This window comes from Pristiophorus japonicus, chromosome 5, assembly GCF_044704955.1.
Source record: "Pristiophorus japonicus isolate sPriJap1 chromosome 5, sPriJap1.hap1, whole genome shotgun sequence".
NCBI lineage: Eukaryota > Metazoa > Chordata > Chondrichthyes > Pristiophoridae > Pristiophorus > Pristiophorus japonicus.
In genome coordinates, this window is record NC_091981.1 from 297812582 (window position 1) to 297828385 (window position 15804).

General features: G+C 55.1%; 1 protein-coding gene across 1 annotated transcript in view; it reads right to left on the reverse strand.

Annotated features, from left to right (window-relative positions):
- Positions 1–3539, reverse strand: part of LOC139264177 (kinesin-like protein KIFC3) — a 165835-nt gene extending 162296 nt beyond the window's left edge. Inside the window, exons 1-2 of the mRNA XM_070880262.1 lie at positions 3504–3539; positions 2349–2583 (exon numbers count right to left, since the gene is read on the reverse strand). Coding sequence (XP_070736363.1) covers positions 2349–2583; positions 3504–3539 — 271 coding nt within the window. The remainder of the gene's footprint in view (positions 1–2348; positions 2584–3503) is intronic.
- Positions 3540–15804: the final 12265 nt, after the last annotated feature.

Consider the following 15804-nt stretch of genomic DNA (forward strand, 5'->3'; position numbering starts at 1 on the left):
CTGTTTCTCATCTACATGCTGCCCCTTTGGCGACATCATCCGGAAACACAGCGTCAGTTTCCACATGTACGCTGACGACACCCAGCTCTACCTCACCCCCACTTCTCTCCACCCCTCCGCGGTCTCTAAATTGTCAGTCTGCTTGTCCCACATCCAACCCAACCTCCATCAGACCCACTCAATCAAACCCAACCTCCATCAGAACAATCCACCCCAACCTTTCCCAGCACAGTGGAGTGAAACACTCCAACTCCAAGCTCACCCACCCAACCATCCCAATTCTGCCCAATCTCACTCAGCCCAGTACAATTAAATCTACCTCCAATCACCCAGCACTAGTTCAGTTCAGCTCTGCTCACCAAGTCCCGTTATATTGTTAGCCCAGCCCAGCCTTCGTAGCACACTCCAAGTTAGCCCAGATCAGACCTCCCGAGCACAGTAAGGTCACAATTCAGCGGAACCGAATTCAACACAGGAAAGATAAATTACTGAGACGAGAATTCGAGGTTCTTTATGTGCTGCCTTTTCCAGTGAATATACAAGCACAGGCCAAACCACACTGGCTATATAGACAGTATCTGCAAGAAAGCCTTCATCGCTCTCCTGGGGGTTCTGCTGAAGGGGTATCTGAGCCAGTAATGTCTCAGGTTCCAGGTGCAGTCAGTGCAGAGTTCACTGGCCGCTGGTTAGGTCACCACAGACCATGGTTTCAGGAATCAATGAGGTAAGGAAAGACTTGCACTTTATATAGGTGGTATATATTCCAGTGGTCTGTTGGCTTTTCTGCAATTGTTTAAATCCTTTTCCTCTCCACAAATATAATGCAGACAACTGTTTCAGGCATGGTCCCAGGGCACCTCTGTTCCTGCCTTTGCCAATATGGCGGCCACTGCACTTGTGGCCCCGGGATGCCTCTGTTTCTGCCTTTACCAATATGGCGGGCGCTGCACTCGTGGTCCCGGGGTGCCTCTGTTTCAGCCTTTACCAATATGGCGGTAGCCGTACTTCCCACCTGTAATGAGTGCTCGAGCTTGCTTGCCATGTTGGATGTCCATTCTGAGCTTGAAAGACGGGGCGAGGAGCCATTAAAATTTCTAGGTCAGTTTCTCCACATCCACCCTGTCGAATCCCTTCATCTGTCGGGCTTCCTCATAGTCTATTTTCCGGAGGAGCACTGGAACCGGAGGAGGCCATTCGGCCCTTCGAGCCTGTTCCACTGTCCAATCAGATCGTGGCTGATCTGTATCTCAGCTCCATTTAACAGCCCCAATATCCCTGAATACCCTTACCCAACAAAAATCTTCAAATCTCAGTTTTGAAATGATCAATTGTCCCCCCCCCCGCCCCCAGCCTCAAGAGTTTTTTTGGGGGAAGAGAGTTCCAGATTCCCACCGCCCTTTGTGTGAAGAAGTGCTTCCTGACATCACCCCTGAACGGCCCGGCTCTAATGTTAAGGTTACGCCCTCTTGTTCTGGACTCCCCCATTAGAGGAAATAATTTTTCTCTATAAGAACATAAGAAATAGGAACAGGAGTAGGCCATACGGCCCCTCAAGCCTGCTCCGCCAGTCAATAAGATTATGGCTGATCCGATCATGGACTCAGCTCCTAAATACGACCCCCAATAACCCATATATCAGCCTCACGAGCCCTTATACCAGCTCTATAACTCTGTATGGCCCCCAAAAACCCCATACATCAGCCCTATAACCCTAATATGACCCCCAATAACTACATACATTAGTCCATGACCCTATAGGACCCCCAATAATCCATATATCAGTTCCACGACCCCTTATACCAGCCCTGTATTGGTGAATGATCAGCCATGATCATATTGAATGGCGGTGCAGGCTCGAAGGGCCGAATGGCCTACTCCTGCACCTATTTTCTATGTTTCTATAACCTTGTATGACCCCAATAACTCATCTCAGTTTTAAATGGGCGGCCCCTTATTCTGAGACTGTGTCCCTAGTTTTAGTTTCCCCTATGAGTGGAAATATCCTCTCTGCATCCAGTCAAGCCCCCTCGTTATCTTATATGTTTCAATAATATCTACCCTATCAACTCCTTTTAATCCTCTTAAACCCCTTGATTAGATCACCCCTTAATCTTCTAAACTCAAAGGAATACAAGTCCAGCCTGTCTGTAATTTAATTGTTTTAGCTCCTGGTATTATTCTGGCGAATCTGCCCTGCTCCCTCTCTCAGGCCGATATAATCCTTCCGAAGGGGCAGTGTCCAGAGCTGATAGTTCCTCCAGATAGGGTTATAACCAGGGCTTTATCCAACCCTCACTTAAAAGCAGGCAAAGGGAATTGCTCACCTCCAGTCTGCAGTGTCAGCACGAGAGCCTCCTGCTCGTTGATGATATCCTGGAGGTTCTCAATCAGGCTCAGCTTGTCCCTCATCTCCTGCTTGCAAACCCGTCTCAGCACCTTCAGCTGCTTCTTGCTCTTGGCCTCCTCCCTGCGGAGTCTGGCCCGGTACTCCGCCGCTTTGTCCTGGAGTCGCTGCATGTGGGAGTAATGCTCGAGGAAGGAGAGGAGGTGGGTCATCACTGAGAGCAGAGGGGAGGGATGGGTCTGCTGGGACAGACCGACCCCCAAAACAAGGCCGCCCGGTTACAGAGGGCCAGGGCCAGAGCACGCAGCCCCGGAAAGATATGGATCCCAGGCCCCACCCACCCAGTTATTGATCGCAACGGCCAACGGTGCAGCCCAGAAGCCCATGCAGGGCGGCGATCCCCAGTAAAGGATGACAGGACAGAGGCATGCATCCCAGAAATAGATGGCCCACCCAAACATGGAGCCCACCAATGTTGCATCGCAATGGCGGGGCAAGTTACAGGGATGGAAGCGAGGGATAATAAGCAGGGGTGGGGGAGGTGATTGGCAGATGATGGAGGAAGGAAGTGGATTTAGGATAAAGGAAAATCGAGAAGAAGAAAAAAATAGTTTAAAGTGAGCGTGCGGAGGTGTTCGGGGTTAGCAAATATCAGAACAAGAGAAGTCATTAAACACCGTGCGGCCTGAGAGAGCTGTGGAAGCTGGGACATTGAATAAATTTAAGACAGAGATAGACAGTTTCTTAAACGATAAGGGAATAAGGAGTTATGGGGAGTGGACAGGGGAGTGGACCTGAGTCCATCATCGGATCAGTCATGATCGTATTAAATGGCGGAGCAGGCTCGAGGGGCTGTATGGCCTACTCCTGCTCCTATTTCTTCTGTTCTTATGCAAGCGCCTTGGCATTACATCGATCTATTGATTATTGAAACATGTGGTCCGAGTGCAGCTTTGAGGGAATTAATTCTGGGCTTCGCTGGCAAGGTTATCGCCCGTCGCGAGTGGCCCCGAGAAGGGGTGGTGGGCCGAACGGCTGCGTGTCGCGGTTACGGTACAATGGAGGTCACAGGGTCAGAACCGCCCACGTTCGGGGTGGGCCTCGGCCCAAGGTGTTGGCTGCGCTCTCGCCGCCGGGGCCTGGGTCATGGCTGAGATACCTTCCCGGCCAGGTGCTCCTGGTCCGCCAGTGGCATCGCTCCCCCGGCAGCGTCCTGCTTCGATGAGAGAAACTCGGTGAGTGGAGAGGTGGCGTCAGTCAGCAGCCAATCATCGTCACTCCCGCTGCTCGCGTCATTATCAGAAGGACCTAGGGGACAACAGAGAGAAAGACTCGCATTTCGGGGCCACCGTTCACAACCTGAGGATGTCCCAAGGCGCTTTACAACCAATAAAATACTTTAGTAGTTGTAATGTACGACAGGCGGCAGTGGATTTATACACAGCAAGCTCCCACAAACAGCAATGGAATAATGACCAAGTGATCCGTTTGAAGGTGTTGGTCAGGGGATGTATATTGGCCAGGACACCGGGGAGAGCTCCCCCGGCTCTTCTCCCAAAGTGGCTGTGGGATCTTTCTGTCCACCCGAGACAACTCTCCGACAGTGCAGCACTCCCTCAGTACTGCCCCACCGACAGTGCAGCGCTCCCTCAGTACTGCCCCTCCGACAGTGCAGTGCTCCCTCAGTACTGCCCCACCGACAGTGCAGCGCTCCCTCAGTACTGCCCCACCGACAGTGCAGCACTCCCTCAGTACTGCCCCTCCGACAGTGCAGCGCTCCCTCAGTACTGCCCCTCCGACAGTGCAGCACTCCCTCAGTACTGCCCCTCCGACAGTGCAGCACTCCCTCAGTACTGCCCCTCCGACAGTGCAGCGCTCCCTCAGTACTGCCCCTCCGACAGTGCAGCGGGCTCAGTACTGCCCCTCCGACAGTGCAGCACTCCCTCAGTACTGCCCCTCCGACAGTGCAGCACTCCCTCAGTACTGCCCCTCCGACAGTGCAGTGGGCTCAGTACTGCCCCTCCGACAGTGCAGCACTCCCTCAGTACTGCCCCTCCGACAGTGCAGCACTCCCTCAGTACTGCCCCTCCGACAGTGCAGCACTCCCTCTGTACTGCCCCTCCGACAGTGCAGCACTCCCTCAGTACTGCCCCTCCGACAGTGCAGCACTCCCTCAGTACTGCCCCTCCGACAGTGCAGCACTCCCTCAGTACTGCCCCTCCGACAGTGCAGCACTCCCTCAGTACTGCCCCTCCGACAGTGCAGCACTCCCTCAGTACTGCCCCTCCGACAGTGCTGCACTCCCTCAGTACTGCACTGGAAGTTTCAGCCTAGATTTCGGTGTCTGAATTGGGACTTGAACCTACGACCTGCTGACTCCGAGGCGCGAGAGCTACCCTGAGCCACGGCTGACACTAGAATAGAGATATTTAGATTAAGGAATGGGATCGTGGGCTGAGATGGAGACTACCCTGCCTAACACTAATCGCATCATCGGCAATGCAACTCGGAACTCCTTCCGACCCTCAGTCCTCCATCCCTCCCACAACCTTTGGGATGCTGACCTTTGACTTTGGCCGATGACACGTGGCTGGTGTCTCCTGCTGTCTGTGTCGGTACACGAAGTGGTCCTGAGTCAGTGGATGTTTGTTGATCATTCCCTCGCGGGATACAACAACAACAAATTGTATTTATATAGTGCCTTTGATTAATGAAATGTCTCAAGGCGCTTCCACAGCAGTATTATAAAACAAAACAAATAACTTTGACCCCCAGCTGCGTCGGGAGAAATTAGGGCAGGTGACCAAAAGCTTGCTTAATGAGGGAGGTTTTAAGGAGCGTCCTGAAGGAGGAAAGTGAGGTAGAGAGACGGAGAGGTTTAGGGAGGGAGTTCCAGAGCTTGGGGCCTAGGCAACAGAAGGCACGGCCATCGATGGTTGAGCGATTATAAGAACATAAGAAATAGGAGCAGGAGTCGGCCACACGGCCCCTCGGGCCTGCTCCGCCATTCAATAAGATCATGGCTGATCCGATCATGGACTCAGCTCCACTTCCCTGCCCGCTCCCCATAACCCCTTTACTCCTTTACAATCAGGGATGCTCAAGAGGGCAGAATTAGAGGAGCGCAGACATCTCGGGGGGGGTTGTGGGGCTGGAGGAGATTACAGAGATAGGGAGGGGGGTGAGGCCATGGAGGGATTTGTAAACAAGGATACGAATTTTGAAATCGAGGCGTTGCTTAACTGGAAGCCAATGTAGGTCAGCGAGCACAGGGGGTGATGGGTGAGCGGGACTTGGTGCGAGTTAGGACTCGGGGCAGCCGAGTTTTGGATCAACCCTAGTTTACAGCGGGTTGAACGTGGGAGGCCGGCCAGGAGTGCGTTGGAATAGTCAAGTGTAGAGGGCTTGCTGGGTGACAGTATTGGAAATAGGGCCGGTACTGAGAGAGAGGAGGGGTCAGAGGAAGGTTGCTGGGCCCTGCACTGACAGTGTTCTGACTCCGAGACAGGGGCACCTCCCTCAGGCTGAATCCTGTGTCAGCACCATCATCATCGGCAGTCCCTCGGAGTCGAGCAAGACGTGCCTCCACACTAAATACGGCTTCCCGGGGAACAGCAAAACTCCGCCTCAAGATCTTCCTAACGAAAAGATGTGACGTACTTTCCTCATCCATCAGCTCGGCCCACAAGTCGTTCCTGACGGAGAGACGCCGCTCAAGCTGCCTGGACCTGGCCTTGGTCTCTGTGGAAACAGGCTCCTGCTCCTGCTGGGAACAAGAAAACAAGAGTGATTCTCCGAGTTCAAGGGAAGAGTTTCGAAGGGGCCAGGGCAGACTTACTGCAACATTAAACAACAACAACAAGCAAAAGAAAAACAAAAGTCTTGCATTTATATAGCGCCTTTCACGGCCCGAGGAAGTCCCAAAGCGCTTTGCAACCAATGAAGTACTTTTGGAGTGTAGTCACTGTTGTAATGTGGGAAACGCGGCCGCCAATTTATGCACAGCAAGCTCCCACACACAGCAATGTGATAATGACCCAGATAATCTGCTTTTAGTGATGTTGGTTGAGGGAGAAATATCGGCCCCGGGACATTTGGTTTGGAAATAAAACTGAGGAGATATTTACCGTGATTACCTATAATTCGCGGTGCAGGAATGGGGGCTTGGGGGGATTTTACACACCATCGAGACCGAGTGGTGCCCTTAAACAGGACCCCAGACTGAACGGTGCCTCGAACCTTGTTCCGTGCACGAGGGGGGGGGGGGCTCCCCTGGCCATCAGCGACTCCTCACTGAGGGGGGGGGGGGGAAACAGGAGGAGGCCATTCGGCCCCTCGAGCCTGTTCCGCCATTCAATCAGATTGCGGCTGATCTGTACCTTAACCCCATTTACCCGCCTTGGTTCCGATACCCTTACCCAACAATCTATCAATCTCAGATTAGGAATTTTCAATTGCCCCCCCCCCCCCCACCCCTCCCCTCCCGCCTCAGCCTCAACAGTTTTTGGGGGAGAGAGTTCCAGATTCCCATTGCCATTTGTGTGAAGAACCACTTGCTGACATCACCCCTGAACGGCCTGGCTCTGATTTTAAGGTGTTGCCCCCTTGTTCTGGACTGCCCCCACCAAAGGAAACAGTTTCTCTCGATCCACCCGATCAAACATCTTAAACACCTCGATTAGATCACCCCTTAATCTTTTACAGACACAATCTGTGCAACCTGACCTCATAATTTAATCCTTTTAGCCCCGGTACCACTCTGGGGAATCTGCACTGCCCCCCCTCCCAGGCCAATATAGCCTCCCCGAGTGGCGGGGCCCAGAGCTGGACACAGTGTCCAGATAGGGTCAGACCGAGGCTCTGTACAACAGAAACATCTCTTCCTCCCCCTTTGTAACCCAGCCCCCGAGATAAGGGCCAACATTCCATTAGCGATAGACAACGATGTCTCCTCACGATCCTGCAAATCCCCTGGGAGGACAGATGCACAAAACGTTAGCGTCCTCAACCAGGCCAACATTCCCAGCATCGAAGCACTGACCACACTCGACCAGCTCCGCTGGGCAGGCCACATTGGCCGTGTGCCCGACACAAGACTCCCAAAGCAAGCGCTCTACTCGGAACTCCTACACGGCAAGCGAGCCCCAAGTGGGCAGAGGAAACGTTACAAGGACACCCTCAAAGCCTCCCTGATAAAGAGCGATGTTCCCACCGACACCTGGGAGTCCCTGGCCAAAGACCGCCCTAAGTGGAGGAAGTGCATCCGGGAGGGCGCTGAGCACCTCGAGTCTCGTCGCCGAGAGCATGCAGCGGAAGGAGCGTGCGGCAAACCAGTCCCACCCACCCTTTCCCTCAACCACAGTCTGTCCCACCTGTGACAGGGATCGTGGTTCTCGTATTGGACTGTTCAGCCACCTAAGGACTCATGCTAAGAGTGGAAGCAAGTCTTCCTCGATTCCTATGATGAGGGGAGCGATCCTGATTGCTTATTGTACCTGTGCACTAGCTTTTAGGTGATTTGTGCAGATGGACTCTCTAATCTCTCTGCTCTGCCCACAGTGCCCAATCTCTGGGCATGTGTAGCCTTTAATCGGAGCAAGGTGGATGACCCCTCACTCCCCGCTCGGAGCTCGGGCGAGGCATTGCGTCACACCGTCACGCGAGGGCGCTCGGGAGTGCATCAGCGGGAAGAGGCCCGATAGAATCAGACAGGCTGCAGTTGAAAGGTCAGCTTCCCCTTGCTGCCCAGCACCGCTCCGTCACGGAGGCTTTAATCTAGGTCAGCGCAGCTCGTTGCCATGGCTCCAGCCCCTCCTCCCCCCACCCCACCCCCCGGGAGCTTCGGCCTCAGGAATGTGACCCCTGGCAGTCAGGGTAAGCTGACAGCTGTGGACTGCGGAGCTGAACACTGAGCGAGAGAGCGACACGCACACCGGCACATTCGCAGGGGCTGTTTAACGCACGGGGCCTGTTCCCCAGGGGCCTGTGCCGCAGGGGCTTGTTCCCCAGGGGCCTGTGCCGTAGGGGCTTGTTGCTTGGGGCCTGTTCCCCAGGGGCCTGTTCCCCAGGGGCTTGTTCCCCAGGGGCCTGTTGCTAGGGGCCTGTTCCCCAGGGGCCTGTTCCGCAGGGGCTTGTTGCTAGGGGCCTGTTCCCCAGGGGCTTGTTGCTAGGGGCCTGTTCCCCAGGCGCCTGTTCCCCAGGGGCTTGTTGCTAGGGGCCTGTTCCCCAGGGACTTGTTGCTAGGGGCCTGTTCCCCAGGGGCCTGTTCCCCAGGAGCCTGTTCCCCAGGGGCCTATTCCCCAGGGGCCTGTTCCCCAGGGGCCTATTCCCCAGGGGCCTGTTCCCCAGGGGCTTGTTGCTAGGGGCCTGTTCCCCAGGGGCCTGTTGCCAGGGGGCTTGTTGCTAGGGGCCTGTTCCCCAGGCGCCTGTTCCCCAGGGGCTTGTTGCTAGGGGCCTGTTCCCCAGGGACTTGTTGCTAGGGGCCTGTTCCCCAGGAGCCTGTTGCCAGAAGACAAAACGCATTATCCTGAGATTCCAGTCTGGGATGTTAGTGGGGGAGGGGGAAGGGTACGGGAGAGAGTGCATCGAGATGGGGGAGGGGGTTTGTGTGGTTAGAGGGGAGGGTGTGGGGAGGTGGGGGATGGGGGGGAGGTGGGGGATGGGAGGGTATGGGGAGGGGGAGGGGGAGGGGGTGGAGAGGGGGGAGGGGGTGGAGAGGGGGGAGGGGGTGGAGAGGGGGGAGGGGGTGGAGAGGGGGGAGGGGGTGGAGAGGGGGGAGGGGGGGGAGAGGGGGGAGGGGGTGGAGAGGGGGGAGGGGGTGGAGAGGGGGGAGGGGGTGGAGAGGGGGGAGGGGGTGGAGAGGGGGGGAGGGGGTGGAGAGGGGGTGGAGAGGGGGGAGGGGGCGGAGGGGGGTGGAGAGAGGGGAGGGGGCGGAGAGGGGGGAGGGGGCGGAGAGGGGTGGAGAGGGGGAGGGGGGGGGAGGGGGTGGGGGGAGGGGGCGGGAGAGGGGGGAGGGGGAGGGGGTGGAGAGGGGGGAGGGGGTGGAGAGGGGGGAGGGGGAGGGGGTGGAGAGGGGGTGGAGAGGGGGGAGGGGGAGGTGGTGGAGAGGGGGGAGGGGGGAGGGGCTGGCGAGGGGGGAGGGGGAGGGGGTGGAGAGGGGGGAGAGGGGGGGAGGGGGAGGGGGTGGAGAGGGGGGAGGGGGAGGGGGTGGATAGGGGGGAGGGGGAGGGGGAGGAAGTGGTGTGGGGGGAGGGGGAGGAAGTGGTGTGGGGGAAGGGGGAGGGTGTGGGGTGGGAGGGAGAAGGGGGAGGGCGTGGGGTGGGAGGGGGAAGGGGGAGGGTGTAGGGTGGGAGGAGGTAGGGGAACGGAGGATGGGGAAAGTTGGCGAGGGAGAGGGTGTGGGGATGTCGGGAGGGTGTGCGAAGGTGGGGAGGGGGAGGGGTGGGTGGGGGGAGGGGGAGGATTTGGAGAGGGGGAGGGTGGGGGAGGTAGGGTGGGGAAAGTTGGCGAGGGAGAGGCTGTGGGGATGTCAGGGAGGGTGGGATGAGGTGGGGAGGGCAGGGTGTGGTGGGGTGGAGGAGGGGAGCGTGGGGGAGGGGCAGGGTGTGGAGAGGTGGGGAGGGGGAGGGGAGCGTGGGGGAGGGGAGCGTGGGGGAGGGGCAGGGTGTGAGGGGAGTGTGGGGGAGGGGCCTGGTGTGGAGAGGTGGGGAGGGGGAGGGGATCCTGGGGGAGGGGCAGGGTGTGGAGAGGTGGGGAGGGGGAGGGGAGTCTGGGGGAGGGGCAGGGTGTGGAGAGGTGGGGAGGGGGAGCGGAGCCTGGGGGAGGGGCAGGGTGTGGTAGGGCGGGGAGGGGTGTGTGGGGGAGGGGCTGGATGTGGAGAGGTGGGGTGGGGGAGGGGAGCGTGGGGGAGGGGCAGGGTGTGGTGGGCTGTGGGAGGGGAGCGTGGGGGAGGGGCAGGGTGTGGAGAGGCGGGGGAGGGAAGCGTGGGGGAGGGGCAGGGTGTGGTGGGGCGGGGAGCGTGGGGGAGGGGCGGAGTGTGGGGGAGGGGCAGGGTGTGGAGAGGTGGGGAGGGGGAGGGGAGCGTGGGGGAGGGGCAGGGTGTGGTGGGCTGTGGGAGGGGAGCGTGGGGGAGGGGCAGGGTGTGGAGAGGCGGGGGAGGGAAGCGTGGGGGAGGGGCAGGGTGTGGTGGGGCGGGGAGCGTGGGGGAGGGGCGGAGTGTGGGGGAGGGGCAGGGTGTGGAGAGGTGGGGAGGGGGAGGGGAGCGTGGGGGAGGGGCAGGGTGTGGAGAGGTGGGGAGGTGGAGGGGAGCGTGGGGGAGGGGCAGGGTGTGGTGGGGTGGGTCAGGGGAGGATTGTGAACTCTGGTTGAACATATTCCAGGAGGTTTGATCACACTAACACCCGTCATTGGCCACCCCACCTCCCCGAGCCAATCAGAAATCGAACAGAATCTTCCGTAACCGATTGGCTGAGCCGGGACGGACTGTCAAACAGCCCTGCCCCCACCATCAATATTTTTTCTAACTATTAAACTAAAGGGTTCATCGAAAATAGGAAACACACAATTTATTTCCTGGCCCCTGTGTGTGTCCTCCCCGGGGGAAATGAATCTCGCAGACTCTATGCGAGGTTAGGGGGCCTCAGGTGGGTTGGCCATGCAGATGCCTCCATTAGACACAGAGGGCGATTTTAACCCCAACTCGTATAGCAGAAACCCGGCGGGCAGGCCGCTAAAATCGCCCGGGCTCTTACCCTGCCCTGAAGCCTCTGCGATCACAACCTTCGCATAAAAGGTTACTGCACGGTAAAGGTTCACGGGGTTGGGGGTAATATATTAGTATAGATAGAGGATTGGCTAACCAACAGAAAACAGAGAGTCGGGATAAATGGTTCATTCTCTAGTTAGCAACCAGTAACTAGTGGGGTGCCGCAGGGATCAGTGCTGGGGCCCCAACTATTTACAATCTATATTCATGACTTGGAAGAAGGGACTGAGTGTAACGTAACCAAGTTTGCTGATAAGGAAAAGCAATGTGTGAGGAGGACACAAAAAATCTGCAAAACATAGAAACATAGTAAATAGGTGCAGGTGTAGGCCATTCGAGGCTGCACCAATAACATCATGGCTGATCATGCAACTTTAGTTCCCCATTCCTACTTTCTCTCCATACCCCTTGATTCCTTTAGCCGTAAGGGCCACATTTAACTCCCTTTTGAATATATCCAACAAACTGGCCTCAACAACTTTCTGTGGTAGAGAATTCCACAGGTTCACCACTCTCTGAGTGAAGAAGTTTCTCCTCATCTCGGTCCTAAATTGCTTACCCCTTATCCTTACACTGTTCCCCCTGGTTCTGGACTTCCCCAACATCGGGAACAGTCTTCCTGCATCTAACCTGTCCAATCCCGTCAGAATTTTATATGTTTCTATGAGATCCCCTCCCATTCTTCTAAATTGCAGTGAATATAAGCCTATAAAGACATAGACAGACTAAGTGAGTGGGCAAAAATTTGGCAGATGGAGTATAATGTTGGAAAGTGTGAGGTCATGCACTTTGGCAGAAAAATCAAAGAGCAAGTTATTATTTAAATGGAGAAAGATTGCAAAGTGCTGCAGTACAGAGGGACCTGGGGGTCCTTGTGCATGAAACACAAAAGTTAGTATGCAGATACAGCAAGTGATCAGGAAGGCCAATGGAATGTTGGCCTTTATTGCAAAGGGGATGGAATATAAAAAGCAGGGAAGTCTTACTACAGTTGAACAGGGTATTGGTGAGGCCACACCTGGAATACTGTGAGCAGTTTTGGTTTCCATATTTACGAAAGGATATACTTGTTTTGGAGGCAGTTCAGAGAAGGTTCACTAATTTAATTCCGGGGATGAGGGGGTTGACTTATGAGGAAAGGTTGAGTAGGTTAGGCCTCTACTCATTGGAATTCAGAAGAATGAGAGGTGATCTTATTGAAACGTATAAGATTATGAGGGGGCTTGACAAGGTGGATGCAGAGAGGATGTTTCCACTGATGGGGGAGACTAGAACTAGAGGGCACGATCTTAGAATAAGGGGCCGCCCATTTAAAACTGAGATGAGGAGGAATTTCTTCTCAGAGGGTTGTAAATCTGTGGAATTTGCTGCCTCAGAGAGCTGTGGAGGCTGGGTCATTGAATAAATTTAAGGCAGAGATCGACAGATTTTTTAGCAATAAGGGAGTAAAGGGTTATGGAGAGCAGGCAGGGAAGTGGAGCTGAGTCCATGATCAGATCAGCCATGATCTTATTAAATGGCAGAGCAGGCTCGAGGGGCCGAATGGCCTACTCCTGCTCCTATTTCTTATGTTCTTGTGTTCTAATTTTAACCTGTTCTCTTGAGCAGGCAGCAAGGACACATGCCCGGGGCCTACAGGGTCCTTCTTCACATGGGCATGTTGGGCCCGATGATATCATTCAGAACTGCCTGTAATTTGAACTCTGACCTGAGCGGCAATTAAAATCAGGGCCACTCCGAGCTAGGCCGGAGAAATTGGGCAGGAGGAGCCTCCTCTGTGGTGCCCGCTCCCCGTACCCCGCTATTAAACAGGCTCATTGAGTGTTACCACCAGGGGTGCACTGGTATATAAGGACAGATCGCAGGCAAGTGCAGCATTCCAGAGCTGTGAAATAAAGGTGCAGGTCCAGAGTGACCTTGACTTCACTACATGCCTCGTGTGAATCTGTACTGAGGGGACAGGACTTTACAGTGGCGACGGGTTACGGGATTACAGAATCCACCGAATGGCGAACAACGGCTCAGATGAGAAATACAATGCGGGAGACAATTGGGAGGACTTTATAGAAAGGCTCCAGCAAAGCTTTGTAATCAAAGACTGGTTAGGCGACGATAAGGCAGACAAGAAAAGAGTCCATCTCTTGACCAGCTGTGGCTCGAAAACATACGCTTTAATGAAGGATCTGTTGGCACCCGAGAAACCAGCAGGCAAGTCGTTTGAAGAATTGAGCACACTGGTAAGAGACCACCTGAAGCCAGCGAGCAGCCTACACATGGCCAGACACAGGTTCTACAACTACAGACGCTGTGTGGGCCAGAGCATACCCGACTTCGTGGCGGAACTTCGGAGGTTGGCTAGTTTATGTGAGTTCTCCGATGAACTGAGGAGAGAAATGCTGAGAGACTTTTTCATTGAAGGAATAGGCCACGCAGGCATATTCCGAAAGCTCATAGAGACCAAGAACCTGACCTTAGAGGCAGCAGCACTGGTTGCACAGACATTCTTGGTAGTGGAAGAAGAAACGAGGTTGATTTACAATGCAGGTACGACAACTAACGAAATATCAGAACAAGAAGTTCACAGCACTAAACAAGCTGCTACCCCCACACACAGACAAAACCGGGAGAACAGGCTCTCGACAGCAGGCAGAAGCCATCAAGGGCCACAGGAACTGCCGTTCACACCTCATCAACCCGCAATGCGAGCAATCAACTACAAACTGAGAGAAGCTCAAGAGAGATCAGCCAGACGCAGCTCATTCTTTGGGAACACTTTAAACAATGGAACAGGTCTGTGCTGGAGGTGTGGGGGTGGGCACTCGTCAAGGGGATGTCGATTTCAGCCGGCTGTATGCAGAAATTGTGAAAATACAGGGCATTTGGCCCGCATGTACAAAAAAACGACAGCTCGGCTGGTATACGAATCGGATGGGTCGGAAAGTGGACCAGAAGATGGTGGGGACAGTACCCGGGACACCGATGTACAGCAGGTCAACACGATCAATGGCCGCTGCTCCTACAACAGGACGCCTCCTATAATGATGAGGGTCCTACTCAACGGGATATCTGTCAACATGGAGCTGGATACGGGAGCGAGTCAATCTCTCATGGGCGCTCAACAATTTGAACAACTGTGGCCGCATAAAAGAGACAGACCAAAACTCACAAGGGTCGACAACACACTAAGGACCTATACCAAAGAAATCGTACCAGTCCTCGGCAGCGCCATGCTCTCCGTCACACACAAAGGGACAGTGAACCGACTTCCCCTGTGGATTGTCCCCGGAGACCCCCCAGCACTGCTGGGGAGAAGCTGGCTGGCAAAACTAAACTGGAAATGGGATGATGTCCATGCCATGTCATTAGAGGAACGGACCTCCTGCTCAACAGTTATAAAGTGATTTGAACATCTCTTTCAGCCAGGTGTGGGCACTTTCAAAGGGGCCAAAGTCAAAATCTACATCACACAGGATGCTAGACCGGTCCATCACAAGGCCAGAGCTGTACCCTATGTGATGAGGGAAAAGATTGAACACGAACTAGACAGGCTTCTGCGGGAAGGCATTATATCACCTGTGGAATTTAGCGACTGGGCAAGTCCCATCGTCCCAGTCATGAAGCCTGATGGATCCGTACGAATCTGTGGGGACTACAAATCTACCATAAGCAGAGTCTCCCTACAGGACCAGTACCCGCTGCCCAGAGCGGAGGACTTATTTGCCACAATGGCTGGAGGTAAACTTTTCTCAAAATTAGACCTCACATCTGCGTATATGACGCAAGAATTGACCAAGCTACTCACCACCATCAACACACATCGAGGCCTTTTCATGTACAATCGATGCCCATTCGGCATCAGGTCGGCAGCTGCCATATTCCAGCGCAACATGGAGAGTCTGCTCAAGTCCATCCCAGGGACGGTTGTATTTCAAGACGACATACTTATCACGGGCAGGGACACCGACTCCCATCTCTGTAATTTGGAGGAAGTACTAAAGCGGTTGGATCGGGTAGGCCTATGAGTCAAGAAATCCAAGTGCCTGTTTCTCGCACCCGAGGTTGAATTTTTGGGCAGAAGGATTGCCGCTGATGGAATCCGCCCAACAGAGTCCAAAACAGAAGCAATTCGCCTGGCACCCAGGCCCCGGAATGTCTCAGAACTGCGCGCCTTTCTCGGGCTACTCAATTACTTTGGGAACTTTATGCAGAACTTAAGCATGCTGCTGGAGCCTCTCCACGTGCTACTCAGGAAGGGGTGCGATTGGTTTTGGGGGGACGCCCAGGAACGCGCCTTCAATAAGGCACGCAACCTTCTGTGTTCCTGACTTTCTTTGACCCAGGTAAAAAGCTAGTTCTCACATGCGATGCGTCAGCGTATGGGATCGGGTGCATTTTGCAACATGGCAATAGTGCGGGCAAATTACAACCCATAGCTTATGCCTCCAGGTCACTTTCGCGGGCAGAGCGCGGGTACGGAATGGTAGAGAAGGAGGCGCTCGCGTGCGTGTATGGTGTCAAAAAGATGCACCAATAACTTTTCGGGGCCAAGTTCATGTTAGAAACCGACCACAAGCCCCTCACGTCCCTCCTATCCGAGAGCAAGGCAATAAACGCCAACGCCTCGGCGCGAATTCAACGGTGGGCACTCATGCTGGCGTCCTACGACTACACAATAAGGCACAGACCAGGCACAGAC